Source organism: Spodoptera frugiperda, chromosome 12 (genome assembly GCF_023101765.2).
Source record: "Spodoptera frugiperda isolate SF20-4 chromosome 12, AGI-APGP_CSIRO_Sfru_2.0, whole genome shotgun sequence".
NCBI classification, from domain to species: domain Eukaryota; kingdom Metazoa; phylum Arthropoda; class Insecta; order Lepidoptera; family Noctuidae; genus Spodoptera; species Spodoptera frugiperda.
Window position 1 is genome coordinate 315,541 of NC_064223.1, and position 20,000 is coordinate 335,540.

Sequence of the window (20,000 nt, forward strand, 5' to 3'; positions counted from 1 at the left end):
CTTAATACTTCATTACGAACATTAAGTTACCATTAAGTTAAGATGTTAGAAGAAAGGTAGTTAAGTTAAATTTAATGTATGTTTACTGACATTACTTAGGTAATAACATAACGTGACGCGTTTTCAGGCTTTCGGGCGTATTTTCAGAGTGAAAATTAAGACATATGGAGGTTACTCGTCTGGTGTGTGTGTTATATGTTTGATGCTGTAAAGTAAATAAATATGTCTGGCTTTTGCTACAGTAATTAGTTGTTTATGAGGCATATTACGTAGGTATATTATTTTTATTTCTCATATTTAATACTTGTTTTCCACATTTAAAAAAAAATATTAAAAAGCAGTAGCCCACTAGTATCGGGAGATTTTCAAGCTTTCCAGACAGGGATCAAGAGTGAGGAATTTCTGGACACTACATGTCCTTCTGCTAGCATGTCCTTCTGCATCATGCCCTTGGCCTAACCAACTAACGTTAGCCTACTCAGGCATTGGTCGAGGCTTTTGGCTATGGCAGGTACGACTATCGGCACAATAATTGCTGAATCTACATCCCACATTACCGGCTTTATAGTTATCCCAATATAGTGTGATATCTCCATTTTAAAATATAATTAATTAAGAACACCTTTCTCTATTTTAAGATAAACCTAAACCTTATAAACTGCGTTCTCTAACAAACGTTACAAATAACTAAACTAAACATTATTAAAACAAATTGAACAATTTCAACGCAGCTATATTGAGCGTTGAAGAAAAAAAAAACTAATTACCAAATAGAATTTTTCTGTCACAACAGATTTAAAACCTTATCCCTTACTTTTACGATACATTTCAGCTTAAAACGAAGCTTTCAGGTCTGTTATTCAGTGCTGAAACAATGTACCTGTTGCAGCTCTGTGTATTTTCTTGGGTACGTGTAGGTAGTTGGCAACACCTGCGCGAAATTGCTGGCATTGCTCCGAGAACATTAATGGGGTTGCCAGCTTTCAGACGGGATTAATAAGAACTTATTTTATTTCGTATGCTTTTGAATTATTTGGAATATTAAATTAATTTATTTGGTTGTTTTGTTATTGAGCTGAAGTCGACTATGCACTATATTAAACTTTTTTGTGAAGTAACCAACATTTGCGGCGCGACATTTTGTAAAAAATGTTGTTCTACATATTGAAAGATTGTGCAAAACTTTGTTCAGCAAAGTCATGATTATTTCATGATTTACATTATCTTTTTTTCATTTCATCATTATCTTCATTAAATATATGATGAAACTTGCAGCATGTCGCTAGAAAAACTAGTGTTCATATAAATCTCCACACGAGACCATAGAATAGGGGTGCTTTTCCAACAGATATGTGCTATGCTACGTTGCAGTGGATGCGTTTGGCTTCCACCGATCATATTTATTAGTACACTTGGCATGGCATATGTGGAAACGGACTATGGATGCGTGCCATGAATGGCATCCCTACTATCGATACATCGCATACTCGAGCTGCGCATCTTCCTCGCACATCTACATAGTTTAGTATCAGTACAAACGGTCACATAGTTTCATAGCTTAGCTAATCACATCTCTGGTGGAAAAGCACTGTTAAGCATCAAAATCCTACAGAAACTAAACACAACACTTATAAACATAGCCAACAAATTATTCACTAACAAAATCTCAAGAACCAACACAAAGACAACCACCCTACTCATACAGCAGACTGTTCAAACAAAACTAGAATTGAAATAATTAAGAATTTCCACCTTTTCATCCCGCCCCCCCCCAAAGTTCATTCACCTTAAGACAAAGGGTGTCTAACACAAAGTACAAGTAACTGACAAAATAATTAACCAAACCAAAGTAATTTGTTTAATATATACCATACATATGTACTTATATATGTATGTGTGTACATAATGTTGGTTATAAAGCGGTTTGTTTCAATTAAAATTGAACTCAAAGTTTTGATTGTAAAGGTTGAAGTTCGTTTGTTGTTTTTGTTAGAGGGAGGTAGACAGATATATATATGTGTTTGTAATTAAGTCGTGTTATTAATAGTTACAATTAATGTGTTGTTATGTGAATGTTTTTTTCTAAGGTCTCATATAATCTCGTAATAAAACTCCGTATGCAGGTAAGTATCACTTTATTTGTTACAAGTCTCCTACCCTACACTATAACAATTACCAGTACAACAGACTCTTAACTCTCACACAATAGATAATTATAATTACACACACAAAATCCACCAGAAGGACGTAAGTATAACGACTACCTGTTCGGACAACCGAACCGTAGCAACCCTTAACACCGACTGCCTCGTCGATCGACCGAGCCGATTAATTCCAAAATCCCACCACCAGGTGGTGGGGCAGTGTTGCCAGTTTTTAAATATTCGAATAATAATGTGATTAGTTGATTTTAGAAATAAATATTATTGAACCTAACACTCGTCCATCCTGACCTTGTGTATGTCCTCATACACATAAGTCAGAGCGAACCTAACACTCGGCCAATCGACAAGTTTTACAGAACAAGTACAAAAATTGGAAAACGAAATTACCTTCAAAAATGATAATGAATATAATTTTGTAATCAACTCTCTACGAACAATGTTCAATGGTCCGAAAGTATACAATATAACAGGTTTTATATTTTGTATATAATTAAAATATATTTAATAAATTAGACTTAAGGGCAAGTAGTGAACACAATCTTATTAATAAAATAATGTCATCTGAAAGAAACTGATTACAAACTTATGGCACAAATAGAAACACATTACAGTAAACTGGCAAACCAATCACATGGTTGCTAAACTGTCTACCAATCACATGGCAGATAAACTGGCAAACCAATCACATGGTTGCTAAACTATAATGCCAATCACATGGCAGATAAACTGGCAAACCAATCACATGGTTGCTAAACTATAATGCCAATCACATGGCAACTAAACTGGCAAACCAATCACATGGTTGCTAAACTATAATGCCAATCACATGGCAACTAAACTGGCAAACCAATCACATGGTTGCTAAACTATAATGCCAATCACATGGCAAATAACCTGGCAAACCAATCACATGGTTGCTAAACTATAATGCCAATCACATGGCAACTAAACTGGCAAACCAATCACATGGTTGCTAAACTATAATGCCAATCACATGGCAAATAACCTGGCAAACCAATCACATGGTTGCTAAACTATAATGCCAATCACATGGCAGATAAACTGGAAAAACAATCACATAATTATTAAATTAGTTCCATAGTAAATACTGCATTTTAATCTACTGAACAAAATCTTTGATTAATATATTTAGTTTGTATTACTCATCATGTTCTTCTATTTCTGAGTCGTTATCAGAATCATTTAAATCCAAAGCAGCCACGTGCACCCAGGGTTGCATTCGGTCTGCTGCGACCGTCGTCTTACGTTTATGTTTGCTGCTACTCAGTCCTGGTATTGCTACAATTCTATATCTATCATTACCGAGTACCGATATGACACGATATGGTCCTGTATATTGGGGAAGAAGCTTTTTACTTTTACCGTCATTTTTAAAGTTCGTATTACTAATTTTGACCAACTCCCCTTCCGAATAGACACGGGCAGGACGTCTAGATTTATCGTACCGTTCTTTTTGCTTAACTTGCTCTTCATCAATTTTGTCTTTAACATCCTCCCTAATTTTTACTAAGCTATCCTCTCCTTTCTCTTGCCTAACTACATTTAATCTTGGATCTACTTCGCTATTCATACAATTACCAAACATGATTTCAGAAGCTCTTTTACCAGTGGTCTTGTTCACTGTGTTATTGATCCCCCACTGTATCTTTCCTAATTTGTCATCCCAATCCTTCTCATTATGATTTAGATTTTGAGCAGTAAGTGAAGCAAGTATTGTGCGATTATATCGCTCTACCTGTCCGTTTGAACGTGGGCTGGCAACGGCATTTAATACATGTTTTGTTCCTATATCCAAACAAAATCTCCTAAATGCGTGGGAAGTAAAGCACGTACCGCGATCGCTTATGATTCTATCGGGAACTCTAAAGGTACAGAAGATTTCATCTAAAACTCTTATGGCAACTAAAGATTTTGTGTTCCTTACTGGTTTAATAAACGTAAATTTCGTAAACGCGTCGACCAACACCAAAATATAGCAATTGCCTCTTTTGGAACGCACAAAAGGCCCAAGATGGTCAATGTGTACGGTGTGAAAAGGCACCTCGACCTTAGAGATAGTGTGCAAATAGCCCTCATTAGAGGAGGTCTTCTTAGAATAGGCACACTCAATGCAGGCTTCAACATACTTTTTAACAAATTTCGACATTTTGGGAAACCAGTACGCGCTTTTTATACGTTCGAGGGTCTTCTCCACACCAAAATGACCAATATCGTCGTGATTTAACCGACACAACTGCCATCTTGCACCCTTTGGCACCACCCAACGTAACTTTTCCTTATCACCATCAATGACCCGATACAACTTATTGTCCTTTATAATATAATTATCTCTAATTTGCTTGAGTCCTTCTACATCCAAATCTGAAGTTAGAATATCTCTAATACGATTTAATTCACTATCACCTAACTGCAACGTGTGAAGCCAATCATCGCCGCTGATGGCTAGAACTTTTGGACATTGATCAGTAACGTCGATATCTGTGTTGAAATTATCCCCGTCATCTAAGATCGGATTACGTGACAAGGCGTCAACATGACCCATCTTGTTCCCTGGTCGATATTCTATCGTGCACTGAAATTCCTGCAGTAATAGGTACCAACGCGCAATCCGTGGTATTATGTCGCGCTTAGTAAACGTGGAACGCAAGGCGCTACAGTCTGTTATTATTTTAAAATTCTGCCCTAACAGGTAGACCCTAAACTTCCTTAGTGAACATACTACAGCTAAAGTCTCTAGCTCATATGCATGGAAATTTCTTTCTTCTGGAGATGTTTGTCGACTATAAAATGCCACCGGTCTAAAACTATCACTACTTCCCTTTACGCGTTGTAACAAAATCCCACCTACGCCGTATTTGCTGGCATCCGTGTGAAGTTCAGTTTCCCCATTGGGGTCATAAATTGCTAAAACCGGACGATCAATTAATTTCTCCTTAAGGGTTTTGAATGAGTTTTCCTGTTCATCAGTCCATGTCCAGACAGCGTCCCTTTTTAATAGCTTATTCAAGGGATGTGCTAATTGTGCAAAGTTCATTACAAATTTTCTAAAATAACCTACCAAACCGAGAAACTGACGTACTGTATGGACATTACTGGGTCGAGGAAAATCAATAACGCTTTGAACCTTCTTATCACCTGGCCTAACGCCTAATGCGCTTATTTCATAACCTAAATAATCGATTTTATCCTTCAAAAAATCGCATTTGGCGAGATTGAGAGTCAAATTAGCTCTTTGTAGTAACTGTAAAACATTCTCCAGCCTTTCCAAACATTGTTGTACACAGTTGCCATATATTAACACGTCATCGATATAAGCCGTGGCCTGACTATACCTAGCTGATCCTAACACTTTGTTCATCATACGTTGAAACACGGCAGGAGCATTCGCCAACCCAAACGGCATACGGTTGAACTCGTATTGTCCGTCTGGGGTGACGAACGACGTCAACGGTTTTGACTTTTCTGATATCGGCACTTGATAGTAGCCAGAAAATAGGTCTAATGTTATAAAACATGCCTGTCCGGACAGTCTAGCAATTTCGTCTTCTATGACTGGCATTGGGTAATGTTCTTTAACAGTTACTGAGTTTAACATTCTATAATCAATACACATTCTCATTCGACCATCCTTTTTACGCACTAGGATTACGGGGCTAGCGTACTCGGAATTGGATTCTCTTATAATACCGGCTTCCATCATTTCGCCTACCATATCTCGCACCTGATCGCGCTCTTTGTGCGAAAGCCTGTATGGTCTATATACTATTGGACGTTTGTTGTTTAATTCTATATCCATTTGAGTGACATTAGTACTCCCGAGTTCCTTTAAATTTGTCGCGAAACAATCTCTATACTTGTTAAGCAATTTCAATAACTTAGCTTTGTCCGCGTCGTTTACGTCATCTCCAATGCGTACTTTACTTATTTCTATGGGGTCGGTAACTGGATCATTAAGTTCATTCATTATGCGATTAACTGCCTGAACGCTACTAGCACGACTTATGATTGTACCTCTATACAAACTACAGTATCCCGATATGGGCATAATATAGATATTAATAAAACCGCTTTTAGATGTATAGACACCACCGAATACAAAGTACTGAAACATCGGTCTTCCTATAACTTTATTCTCTATTATAACGGGCCCGTCCAACTTTGGTTCAGTATAAGCTTTGACCACAGCAGGACCATAAATCTCCAAATCCGCGATGGATATAATTTTCACAAAACGATCATTATCTATTTCAGTTCTATTAAAGGGCAATTCACTATTAATGTCAATAAATTGTAAAGTTTCTGCAGTCTTAAGTACGAAAACGTGCGACTGTTCGGTATAAGTTTGGCCAACTAATAATGGTACGTCCAAAAATTTGTCCTCCATTACTTGGCAATTAGTATGCGCACTAACCCCATCAATAATTAGTTCAACATTTACTGTTCCTAAGGAATAAACTATATTGTTACCGAATCCCCTTATTGGATTAGGTACGCCGCCACATTCAAGCATCAAATTTTCGGACGTTGACCTAGCTAAAAGACAGACGTCACTACCGAAATCTATGAAAGCTTTTGTTGGAATGCCGTTCACTAAAACATCCTTGTAAAATTTTGAATTTGAATTAGCCAAAGAGATGCACATTGTGTTTTGGGTATTCGCAACCTTATTATTTTTGTCTTCAGCCTTTGCTGGACATTTTTCGACCTTGTGCCCTACTCTATGACATTGATTGCAGCGAACTAAAGGCTTAGGACATTTCCGAAACACGTGACCTCGTTCCTTGCAATTGAAACAGAAAGGATCAGTAATATCACCCGAATTATTATTTTTGTTATTGTATTTTACACCCGAATTATTGCCGACAGGCGTGGACCCGAACCTATTTTTAGCAAGTACATTGAATCGATCAAGAGGATTCGAAGAATCCTTGTTACTCATCAAGAATTGTAGCAATTGCTCAGGATGAGAGCATCTTAATGCAAGAGCACTCGATTTCATTGTTCTGTCACTCAGACCATGAATGATACAGTCGACCGCCCGCTTGCCAACTATATCACAAAGATTTAATAAAGCCAACTTTTCATAATAGTAGACTTCTATCGGTTCATTATATTTACTTTTGCGTTTGAGCATATCCTCCAAGGACTGGCCATAATTTTGTTCAAATGGAAAAGCATGAGCTAATTTTTCTTGCCATTCGGTCCATGTAAACAAAATCGTATCAAGGCTTTCGTACCATGTTTTGGCCAGTCCCTGAAGCTTCTGCATCGCAAAATGGATGGTAGTCTTATCATCCCAACCGTAAACGGACGCACACTCGTTTACTTTCTTTAGCCATATATCCACACGTTGATTTTTCGACGATGGGTCAAAATCAGGCAATATGTTTTTATGGTTTTTAACGACGTTAGAATGATTGAGTGCGTCAGCCGTTGACGGTTGGTTCTTGATACATTTTAAAATATCAATAATATCTTTTGACGAATAAGATACACTATGATCTCTGACCTTTGTCACGTCCCGCGTTGCTGAAGAATCGTGCTGTCTGCTTCGTTTGCGGGATGGGCTGCGGCTATGTTGCGGCCCACATTTGCAATGCGGACTGTGGTTGTGCTGAGAGCTATAGCTGCGACGCAGGCCATGGCTGCAGTGCTGGCTACGGCTGCGTCGCGGGTTTCGACTGCGTCTCGAACTGCTGCTGCACTGCGGTCCATGACTGCGCGGTGGACCGTGGCTGCATCGCTGGCTTCGGCTGTGCCGCTGGCCACAGCTACGCCGCTGGCTGCGGCTGCGCCGCTGGCTGTGGCTGCGCCGCTGGCTGCGGCTGCGCCGCTGGCTGCGGCTGCGCCGCTGGCTGTGGTTGCGCCGCTTGCTGCGGCTGCGCTGCTGGCTGCGGCTACGGCTACGCTGCTGGCTACGTCTACGCTGTTGGCTACGGCTACGCCGCTGGCTACGACTAGGCCGCTGGCTATAGTTGGGACAGCCGCCTGACCCACCCTCATAGCGCTGATGTCCAGGCGAGGGCGTCCTCAAACTCCGTTGCCTTGGAACGTCCCGGTTCATGTCCATATCAGCAACTCGAACAGAAAAGCAACAATGTAAATGTCTAATAATGTAATCTTGTAGCTTAGCTGTTATGGTATATAAATAAAAATTAAAATAAATTAAGAACAAATATCACACAAAGCACAATAAAAGCATAAGATTAGCATCAGTGTTATTTAATTATTAACAAAATGAGCTACAAAGATCGCAAACAAAAATAAAAATACCGTCTAATTCTAATGCAAAATCTTCGAATTATTTAGGTATTTTCATAGCGATTTAAAACATTATCTACCGTTATTGTTTAGAATAAAAGTATGTGAGCATGTACTTACCACTTCTGATATGTAATAAAACTCCGTATGCAGGTAAGTATCACTTTATTTGTTACAAGTCTCCTACCCTACACTATAACAATTACCAGTACAACAGACTCTTAACTCTCACACAATAGATAATTATAATTACACACACAAAATCCACCAGAAGGACGTAAATATAACGACTACCTGTTCGGACAACCGAACCGTAGCAACTCTTAACACAGACTGCCTCGTCGATCGACCGAGCCGATTAATTCCCAGATCCCACCACCAGGTGGTGGGGCAGTGTTCCCAGTTTTAAATATTCGAATAATAATGTGATTAGCTGATTTTAGAAATAAATATTATTGAACCTAACACTACTTTTTTAAACTTTACCACACTAGGATTTTCTCCTATATCGTGGGTGCATTTACAAACATACAAATTTCACATACACATAACCCAGATCCAAAACGACAATGCTTGCTCCATGTAGGAATCGTATTGTATCCGCAACACGAGGCACAGCAGCCAGTTGCCCAGCCACCGCACCAATCGTGCATTCATAACATTAACTAATTCTTTAATTTCCATAACATTTGCTAATTGTAGAATATGTTGCTTAGCGCAAATCTCGAGAAAAGCTATACCGATTTCGGTAATCCTTGTTTGTTGAGTTTGTTATTGCTAATATAAGGTTCTTCTGTAAGAAAACAGTAACAAAGACATAGAAAAGTTTCTAAATCAAGACGAAGTTCGCGAAGTCCAATAATAAAATAAACATTATTTAATATCAAAATCACAACGTCTCAATAACAAAACCCAATATATTATTCAATATATATGTCACAAATTCAATACAATCCGACATAACGTCCCGATCGAGCCGCGAAATAAACAATAAATAAAATGTATGACGCCCCCAATCCCGACATCCACGCTCAAGTGCCACCTCATCCATCAATATTCCAATATGGCTGAAAGGTTTTACTGAAAAAAGATTTTACCTGCTTTATGTCGTGTTACAGGTTAATATTTCAGAAGTTTCATATATTGGACTGATTGAATCAAGAAAGGCAAAATTAAAAGTACCTTTAACCGACGAGCTTGCATGAAAAGACTGATGACTGTTGATGAAGCGAAAGAGATATGTAAGAGTCGTAGCAATTGGCGGTCCATTGTCTCTGCCTACCCCCATAAGAGACAGGCGTTATGTATGTATGTAGGACCAAAGGCCTCTTCTCACACGGAGAAGGTTTGAGTATTAATCACGCTTGCTCAAGGCTGATTGGCGATTTCAAACTTATAACCAGAGGTCGGATTTGGGTAGAGTTATTCATATACTTACACTGATTTCATACAGCGAAAGAATAAAGTGAATATGCCTCAAATCCCGAGATTAATTTAAGAGCAAAATAAAACCCGTGATGTTTTCAATAAAAAGTTATTTACTTAGTAACGATGTTTTCCTTTACCATTTGTCAGTGGTGTTTAAATAATCTTAGAAAGTACATATAGTACTTGGAAAAAGTCACATTAGTACTTGCCGTTGGTAGGTTTCAAACCCGCACTCTCACTACCACTACATAAACAATATTGAAATCTAAAGCATTATTGACATTTCAAATCCCAATCTGATTCAACAGACCTCATTTCCAAATGACTAATAAATTCAATATTTGTCAAGTGAGTGAGGAATAGAAGGGATCGTTACACCCACACCCAGATCATGTGGACACAGCCTAAAGTGGTGGGTGTAATAGGGATCAAAATCTAGGGTCTAAATATTAAATCATATGCCTTCGAAGTGACAATATTGAAATAGGTCTGACGCATGAATATAAGGTCTAGATTGGCTTACTAAGCTGGACCTTTAGAATAAGATGATCGTCTTATTTGGTCCCTAAAAAGGGTAGAATGTGATTTATTATGCTATGTAAACATGGACTTATCTGCTGTTTTGGTATGTATGAATTGTATTTTAAGAATAGGAATTTGCTTATTTTCCTACATGGGCCTTGGTTTCTAGCTTTTATTATATTAAGATTATGTTCTTTTATAATAACTATTGTGTGATATACTAAATTAACTAAAAACCACGGTTTAACCACGTACTCACTCAGAGTCTGCTGCTCATGAAGAATCCCTCTGTGACTCGAAACTAGTAGAGCTTTTCTCCATTAAAGTACGTGAGTAAGCCGTGATTTTTAGTTAATCATGTTCTTGACGGAGTCTTGATTTATAAAGGCTTTAGTTTACGTAAAAATCACACCAGGGTCCCATCATGATGAGTAGTCTTCGACAGATCGCTTCCAGTAACCAATGCGTACCTGTAACAAAGATAACAAATATTGAATATTTTTATAATAACTATCGTGAGACATACTAAATTAACTAAAACTAATGGGTTACTCGCATAAATTAATGGATAAGTAATAGATATTGAATAATATAAATCAAATACGTTATTCGTTATTCGTTCGTTAAATACGATATTTTTCCTTCTTTAGATTAAAAAACGAATCTCTGCATTTCCTCCACATCCTGACCGTTCGATTGGTGACCGCTCGACGGTCCTGTTTCACGAAATCGGTTCGATTTCCTTATAATAAGAAACACAAACTATATCTATTTCTGTCAACACCTCCAAATATTATGTTAGGAGAACCTTTCCTCAAAATGATCCCAAGGAAATAATCCTCACTCAAAACTGGACTGACCCAATAACCCAATAACTGAAAATACAAAATTATTACTGAACACAGTTCTAAATACATTTATTTCAGCTGTTATCATTCATTCTCATTAATGGATTATCTGTTATCTAAAACGAGCCCTAAAATAACCAATATCAATCAAACGGGTTTGACGGTTAAAGGAATGGGCCGCTAAAATGTAACTTTATTGAAAATCGGCTTTTATTGAAACGTTTCGGGTCATATTTTACGGGTTCACTCGTAAAAGGATTATAGATGTTATTATTTAATAAAGAATAAAGATGGGACTGTTTTATGTTGATTGATTTTTGTTTTATACGATTTTGAGATAGTTAAAACGTTGTGAAATATTGTTTATGATTGATGATGATTAGTCACCAGATAGCGCAAACGTAGGAAGAGCTTTTTTTGTCCAATCACAGCAGCCATCAAATATTGATCGTCCAATGGTGTGATACTTGCTAATTCCCTATTGGATAAAGTACGACAGGTTGACACTAGCGCTTGACGGTGAGCAAAAATACGGTAGTCCCATTGTGCAGATTAGTTGCGTAGTTTATTTTATGGCAGAACTCCACTTGATGGCCAGTTTGATTTCAAAATCAGTAAGTACCCTTTGTGCTTTACGTTTAAAGTAATCGGCTCGAATAAAAGCAAACTTATACTAAGAATACAGAAATAGTAAGTAATATGAAATTCAACAAACGATTAATAAACCATGTGTAACTTAAGCTCTGCTTAAAGCCATCTAAAGCCGACATATTGCTTGCTAAAGCCAGTAATAACTTCTCATTACCCACGAAAAACAATTGTAAACATAAGAAAACGACTCCATATACAAACATAGTGTGTCAACAAGTAACATTTACTGAATATTTATAAACATCTAGCCCTCGCAACCCTCGATCCACGTTTGAGATAGATTAAAGAAAAACATCACAACTCCCAAATGTGTACTAAGACTTAAACTGAAATAATATTGATAGATCACGAAAATGTTGACTTGTGACTTAGTGACATTGGAGTGGGATACATTGGTCCACCCCTAACCTTATCTTCAGAGCTGGCAAAAGGAAGACACTGGACGTCAGCGCTCCCTGGTAAACGCAACTCCTTTTTAATTTGTAATCTGCAACCCGCCCGCCAAACGAGATATGAAAAATCCTTTAATGTTAAGCAAATCTAACATTCAACAGTTCAGCAACCCAGAAGTGTTAGTCAAGGACTCATGATGATTCTAACTTTTTTTTTAAATGAAAAATGGGTGCGTTATCAAATATACAATTTCACATACATACACATAACACCCAGACCCGAAATCACATTGCGGGAATTGAACCCGCTACACGTTGTACGACACCCGGTTGCCCAGCTACTGCGCAAACCATGCAGTCAGTACTTTGTCATATGTAATCCTCAAGTTAGGATACACGACAAAATTGCCGTACATAGCGGTCCATCTTGAAAGCCATAACGACAGAATTTAGAAGATTTAGATGAACAAACTCACAACACCACACAATCTAAACACAGCCTAAAGGGAGGAAATGAAACGACCTCGTTTCGAGAAAGCTTTAAACATTTAGTTTTTATTGAAAGGAGATGGAAAACTTGTTCGATTGCAAATAAAATGCAATATTCGTTCGGTTGGATGTAGCGTGGCCAAGTTGGCGTGATGCCAGTCGTGGGGAAGTTGGATGAAGATTGCTTTCTCGTCTCGACACTGTTTGGGTCTGATAAAACCTATCGAATGGAAGAAGATAGAAGAATGAGTTGATTTTACAATGAAACGAAATGTAAAACATGTGCAGTATACATCGAGGTAGGAAAAAAAGGAGTCCGCTGAAAACAAAATATGGTTCACGAAATGAAAAAAAAAGAACACTAGACACCTGGTGGGCCTAGTCATAAAAAAATAATAGTCATAGTGGTATCTAGCCAAACAAAAATTATATAAAAGTGGTCTTTGACCAAGAAAAGGTAATACACTAGTCGTAAGAACAATAATATCAGCAGATTAATTTAAGAAATAAAATAATAAAATACAAAAGCCATTTTGCCATAAAATTAATAGATCCCTTTTTTATTGCTGATAGGCTCGCGTTTGACCACTATCTCACCTGATGGGAAGCGATGATGTGGTCGAAGATGAATCACGCTTACCTGGAAGTGACCTATTCACTCTAGCCTTAAAGACCCTTACCTTAAAGACTCCTTATAAATAATATTGCCAGGAAATGTAATGATTAACTAGCCAATAAACCAATACAATCCCACGCAGTTATTGTTCCCATCTTAATTGATTTCGTGCACGTAGGCGCAACATTGACGTCCGGCCCTTTCTGCGCCCGCGCATCTTACGGACATTACATTTCACGCTATCGGTCCTTTGTGAAATTTTAATGAAATTGATAGTTTATTGTTTTAATTGTCTTGTTAATGGTTTTGCTTACACATTCATTTTAATTACCTATTAATAAAGATTTCATTCGTTCGTACGCAAGTCTAACTCACATTTGACCAGTTTTTTATACACAATAACTGTCAAACAACCATACAACTAAACCTGTACTCTTAGTACGAGTTTGCTTTACGTTGAAATAAAACGAAACGAGTTCGGCGCTCTGATTGGCCGGCAGAAATGAACCAACCAATCAGAGCTCCAAACTCGCTCACGTTTCGTTTTCGTTAATCGTAAAACAAACTCATACTAAGCCGTCTGCAAACTGCATGGCTGACTGGCCATGACCATGACACAATAAAAATCATGAAGTACTAAAAATAGAAAAAGGATATTATATTCATACATGTATCCTTACACGATTTTACCTTGGAAAACAACCAATCATTTACAATGACACCAAGTTTTTCTCAGCTATTTATAATGTAGGAACTCTAAGAAATTAACTTCGACAGTTACTTTTAAGATTATTGGAAACCGTCACGTTATATGACCTTCAAGTGGTAACCAGATTAGGATTGCGGTAGTTGTGACGAAAATACTAGTGGGAAAAGTCTTTTTGAAGGAGCTAGGTCGAAGAAGTATTAGAATTATTAGAGAAGTATTTAGAAGTGGAGTCCTCAACTCAACAGGGATGACTTTGTGATGATGGTGTGGATACCAAAGTTGGGGAAGATAATACATGTAAAATTAAGCGTCGGATCGGAGGGATCGCACGCAACGGATTTTAGTTTGTCTTGTATTAAATTGCATACAACAGCGTCCACTGATCCGCACCAGATCGGCAATCCGATTGCTGATACTCACATTGGCAGTCCGATCGCTGTGGATATAGTGGATGCCGATGAAAAATTAATCCGCTTGATGCAATCCATTCGATGCTTACAATACGGATCTGTGGACGCTTAACCTTACACACCATCTGAACACATGATCAACAAGTCGTACATACAAGAGCACAAGAGCTGAAGTAAATAAATAATATCTCACAAACAAAAGACATTCTCGGATATTTCACGATTCCAGTTCATTGGAGCATGACGATCCATTTCGAAGAAATACAACTATTCCAATTCCATATTTGCTCAACAAAGGTCAATTTGGACGTAGCCTAAACGGATCAAGTGTAAAAGTTAAGGTAATCTAAACCTTATGTCTCTAAGTTTTAAAGTTAATGTTTAAATCATGAGATTAGTGAATACTAAGGTCAGACTAGTCTAGCCTAGACTAGACACATGAATAGCAGTCCTTTTAATGTCACGGAGTTTACTGTTTAATGCAAATAAGATAATACAAGGTATCAATGCAAATTGTGGGACTTTTTCTTGGTAAATGTTTTTGTCAGTAATTGTATGGTAATGTAATCTTTTAGGAGACTGTTATTATTGAAACGTTTTAATATGATACTGTGGAGCGGTGGCGCACTTTGTGAGGCTTCGTGTATCGTGAGTTCCAAGTAATAAGAGTTTTATATTAGCCTTTTTAGGTGTAATATATTGTGTATTCAAATTGCAATAGATAAAAATACCTTTAACGAATTAGCCATGCACGAAAAATGTATCAAATCTTTTTTAAGGTGTAAGCCGGTATACTAACTTGCGTATCACCTGATGGTAAGCAATCGCCGCCGCCCACGGACACCCGAAACAGGTGGTCATTACAAGTGTGTAGCCGGTCTTTTGGGGGTTAGGAACTTAAGGCTTAAGGCTGGTTGAGGAATCGAGGATTGGGAAGATTGGAAATAGAGGTGATTGGGCCTAATGTTAGTGCAGCTACATTTTTAAGATTATGTCAGGTATTATATCAATTTTAACAAAGCAAAACTGATCATCTAATAGTACCTATAAAGCACAATATCTTTTACAAATCTTCAGAAAATATTTGGACAATAAAACCACTAAACAACTGACACCTCAAACCAAATGAAACATTACTCAATCGGTTGAGGTAAGTAATATCGAATCCTTACCGCGTGTGACCACAAACGTCAGACCTTTCCGATTTAGCCTCCGTCTGTATTTGGAAATATATACTCCGTGCCATTACCGTACGCGAGGATCGATAAGCTGTAGGCCACAACATCAGCGATTGAGTAAGCAAACAAATAACCAGTAAACAATAAAATTAATGATGTTAATATAGGGATGATGACGGAGTATGAAAATTAAAAATCTGTTTATGTCGTCAGTTAGGTAATGAAAAAATATTTGACACGTATTAATAAATAAATAAATAAACAATACTTAGATAAAACGAATCAAATTTTTGGCGGGGAAGCAATTTTTTTTTAATTTTGTAAAGATTAGAGAAGAGAGAATAAGAGAATTTTGATTTCCACGCTATTTAAGATCAATATCAAATCTCAATTAAATAAACCTTTCATACTAAATACATACCACGGGTTCCCGTAAAACGTATGACATCTTTTTGCATCAGGGTTCAAAAATGATTTCCGAAACTAAAAGAGCGTATTTATTTTTAAAAGACCGGCAACGCACCTGTTTCCCCTCTGGTGTAGCTAGCGGCGCTGAACGTTACGCTACGCTACCATCATGTGACAAGTCTGCTCGCTTGCCCCTTATTCCATTAAATAAAGAGAAATGATGAGTCCGCTCCTAGCTCGCTGAAGCTGTGGCCTGCTTTAAAGGCTGCCTAGGAATAAACAAGCGTTGGCCCCAATCGGGTCCTGTCTCGCCACCATTATATGGAAAATCGTGTGCTCCTTACACTTTGATCGGCTGAGAGGCCCAGTCATGTTGACTGGAGTATACTATAGATGTTTAGGTTATAATAATATGACTTTCTTGTACATGTAGAAAGGATAAAGCAGATTTACGAAAGAAGTATACGAGGCGGATATGAATGGGGCTGTCGGGAAGTTGCCCTAGACGAACGGACATATAGCGAACAGATTGGTGATATATTAAGGAAGGGCCAAATTAAAAGTACAGTTAACACATTGAACGCCTAGGTGGTCACCGGTTTTCTATTGGCAGTCAAAGACTTAACCGACGAGGATGCATAAAAATATACTAATGACAGTTGATGAAACGAAAAAGGTATGTAAGAATCGTAACAATTGGCGTTCCGTTGTCTCTGCCTACCCCCATGGGAGACAGGCGTGAGGTTATGTATGTATGTAATATGAAGTTTAGTGGAGATGTTAAGTTGATAATTTAGTAGTAATATAACATATTTCCCTCCAGAGTCTCATGATATAGTTCTGTTTCATCCATTACAGCACATACAACAATATTTTCGCATTTTATTCCCTTAGTGAACGGGCAAAGGTACACACAGACATAATAAATGTGACATAAATTTTTCGCAAATAACATAATATCTTTATGTTATTAGTCCCAAGGTTCACATCCCGTGTTGGATCCCTGCATACGGTAAAAGCTACGGATGATAAATAGAAGCCTGTTGCATGGTTTCGTAGAGAAAAATAGTTAACCCAATCCCACTACTGATCCAAACTCAGTTAAACTGCTCGAACAAACGAAACTGCAGAATATGTTAACATGCACAATTAAAAAAAATATTAAAAAAAACACCAACTTTGTAAGGTACATATCACTTCTCACCAACAGCCGATAAGTGGCAACTGCGGACCAAAGGCTTTTTCTCACACGGAGAAGGTTCGAGCATTAATCACCACGCTTGCTCAATGCGGGTTATAAGCAGAAATTATAAGCTTAGCTTTCCTCACGATGTTTTCACCGTCTGTCAGTGGTATCTAAATAATCTTTAAATGTACATTTAACTTGGAAAAAGTCACATGTATGAGAAGCAGGCGTCCTAAACCTCGGGGCCATCACAACAATGGTAGGTACACATAATTATGTATAATTATCTCAAAATGATCTTGAGGAAAGGCATTATTAATCCTTTATATAAAAAACCCTTTAATCAAATCAACCAGTTCTACATAAAGAAACGTACACGACATACAGTTAAAAATAATAACACCACTCTTTTGGCGTTTGCGGCTAAAAAGGACTATAATACCTGTCCCTCAAAATCCAGAAGGAATCCGCAAAACTGGAATCCCCTGGAATCCAATTAGTTATGACATGATGACACCTAAACCAGCCGGTATTCGGTTACATGGAACAATAGAGTATTTTATTCCATTTCCTTTAGCTTTACAAAACAATACTAAAGAGATTTGTTATTCTTATCTTTTGTTTTTAATTTTAAAAAGGATATTACGTTTTGGTGGTCTTTTAAGAACTTAATGATAAGTTCTAATTCTTAACTTGTTAAGGTTAGAAAGGTTCGTTTTTTTAAGGGGGGAAAATCATCCAATGACTTCTCCCGCCTTGGGCGAGGCGAGAGTTAGTGTCAGACTCTTACTGACTAAAAACCACCCCGTTCCTACTCCTGCTTTTCGAGCTGGAACTCCGGTAAACCCACTAGCTGCAGCTTTTAGATAGAGGTGGTTTGTAACCTACCATAACATAACGCATATTTTGATTCCTATATTTAAAGGCGTAACATTTTAAGGGTAATTTTTATCAATATTCCTGATAGTTAAACGAGAAAATCTTCTCCACATGGCCAAACCAAAGCAAAAGCGGCAAGCAAGTAAGTAATAAAAGACAAAACACAACACAAACTAATATTACTACACATAAACCTCGCATCACACTAATATACAGCTACACATAAACCTATACAAAACCAGTATAAACTGATCCCTCAAATATACGTAAATAAGGTACAAAGCGAGGCCACGATAAACTGGTTCAGTACAGCTCTAACGTTTTCACACAGAAGAGGCCTAAAGCATTTGAATTTGTGTTCTGGAATGCTTTTAAAGTCGCTCCTCGCTGTGTCTGGCTGAAAGGGCTGCCTGCTGCGCCTGATATGCAGACAAAGGATAGAAAACGTGTGTCTGGTAGTGTCTGTACGCATTAAAACGATGTTATAGTACTGTATTCTGTTTGTGGTTAAGTTGAAATTACAATAGCATTCTGATTGTCGAGACATATTGAGGTCAAAATAGGTTTTCAGTTAGAAAAGGTAGGTTTTGTAAATTAAACTGATTTTTTCCACTCTTATTAAAAAAGGTGAGAAGATTGGGAGGAATGTGTAAGGAATGTTTAACCTCTTGTATTGTTTACAAGACACAATAGAAAATACTCGAAAATACATAATAAATAATAATATAATAATAATGTCTCGCGTAGATCCACGTTTTGGGCACACGACGGGTAAAAAAAGTTTTAGATAGCTTAACATCACCCTAAGCTTAGAACCCCGGAGCTACGGACTGTCTAGCGGGTTACCGAGGCTCCGACTCGAAAAGCAGGAGTAGGAACGGGGTGGTTTTTAGTCAGTAAGAGTCTGACACTCCTTGTCGCCTCGCCCAAGGCGGGAGAAGTCATTGGACGATTATCCCCTTTAAAAAAGCTCTTAGAAACAGCTCAATCCAATCTCTAAATCGTTGAAAAATAGACCCAAAACCCATTAACATAGTAACCCTTTTCGAAATACTTTCAATGGAGAACAACTGTTCGATATTTTTGGGTTTAAACTGACACTGATTTGGGTCTGAAAACAGATCGTGTCCGTCAGTTAATTAAATGGATTACAGATATCTAAGATCGAAGCTGGGCCAATTTCCCAATTAATCACCAGATTGGAATCCTCAATTGGAAGGTCTGACGAATGTGTGGATAGCTGGTGTAGTCTATTAGATAGATCTGAGAGATTAGCTAGGTTACAGTAGTGTTAGGTTTAAATGTAGTCTTAAAGTTATTGATTTTATTTAGGAAGGAAGGGGTTTTTAAAACTAGTTCCACTTCTAGTGGTCTAGGGATGATGGTGTCTTTATCTATATATTAATACGTGATGCAAAAACTTTGGACCGCTTTTTATGAAAATTGCGCGGACGTAGGAGCATAAAATTTGGTACACTTATAGTTTATGTGTAGGAGAAGTGCAGGACGATAATATTTTTCAAAATTAATGCTTATAAAGTACATTAAATTAATAAATAAAACATTACACACACATGCATAGTATCTGATCGTATTTGACAAAACGTCAAAATCGATAGACATTGCGATGATATTGACGTCTCATATGAATAGAGTTTTATAAAAGAGTTTGTTTGAGTTTGAGTTAAATAAAAATTATCCTTGAACGTATGTTAAGTGGTATTGTAAATTAAATCGTATATGGTTGAATTTCAACCACTAGGCGACCACTAGTTCTTTTAATTATACATCACCAAACTAATGTCAAATAGTTAAGCAGTTTATTTAAAAGAGGACC

At 37.5% G+C, this 20,000-nt stretch overlaps 2 protein-coding genes across 3 annotated transcripts in view; one reads left to right on the plus strand and one right to left on the minus strand.

Annotated features, from left to right (window-relative positions):
• The window catches only part of LOC118262279 (uncharacterized), a 174,919-nt gene that overhangs the window by 81,770 nt on the left and 73,149 nt on the right, over positions 1 to 20,000 (minus strand). The gene's annotated exons all lie outside the window — the stretch shown is intronic.
• LOC126911305 (chorion class high-cysteine HCB protein 13-like) lies at positions 7,749 to 8,147 on the plus strand. The gene has a single exon (XM_050697832.1). It carries the CDS (start codon positions 7,749 to 7,751, stop codon positions 8,145 to 8,147), a length of 399 nt encoding a protein of 132 aa, XP_050553789.1.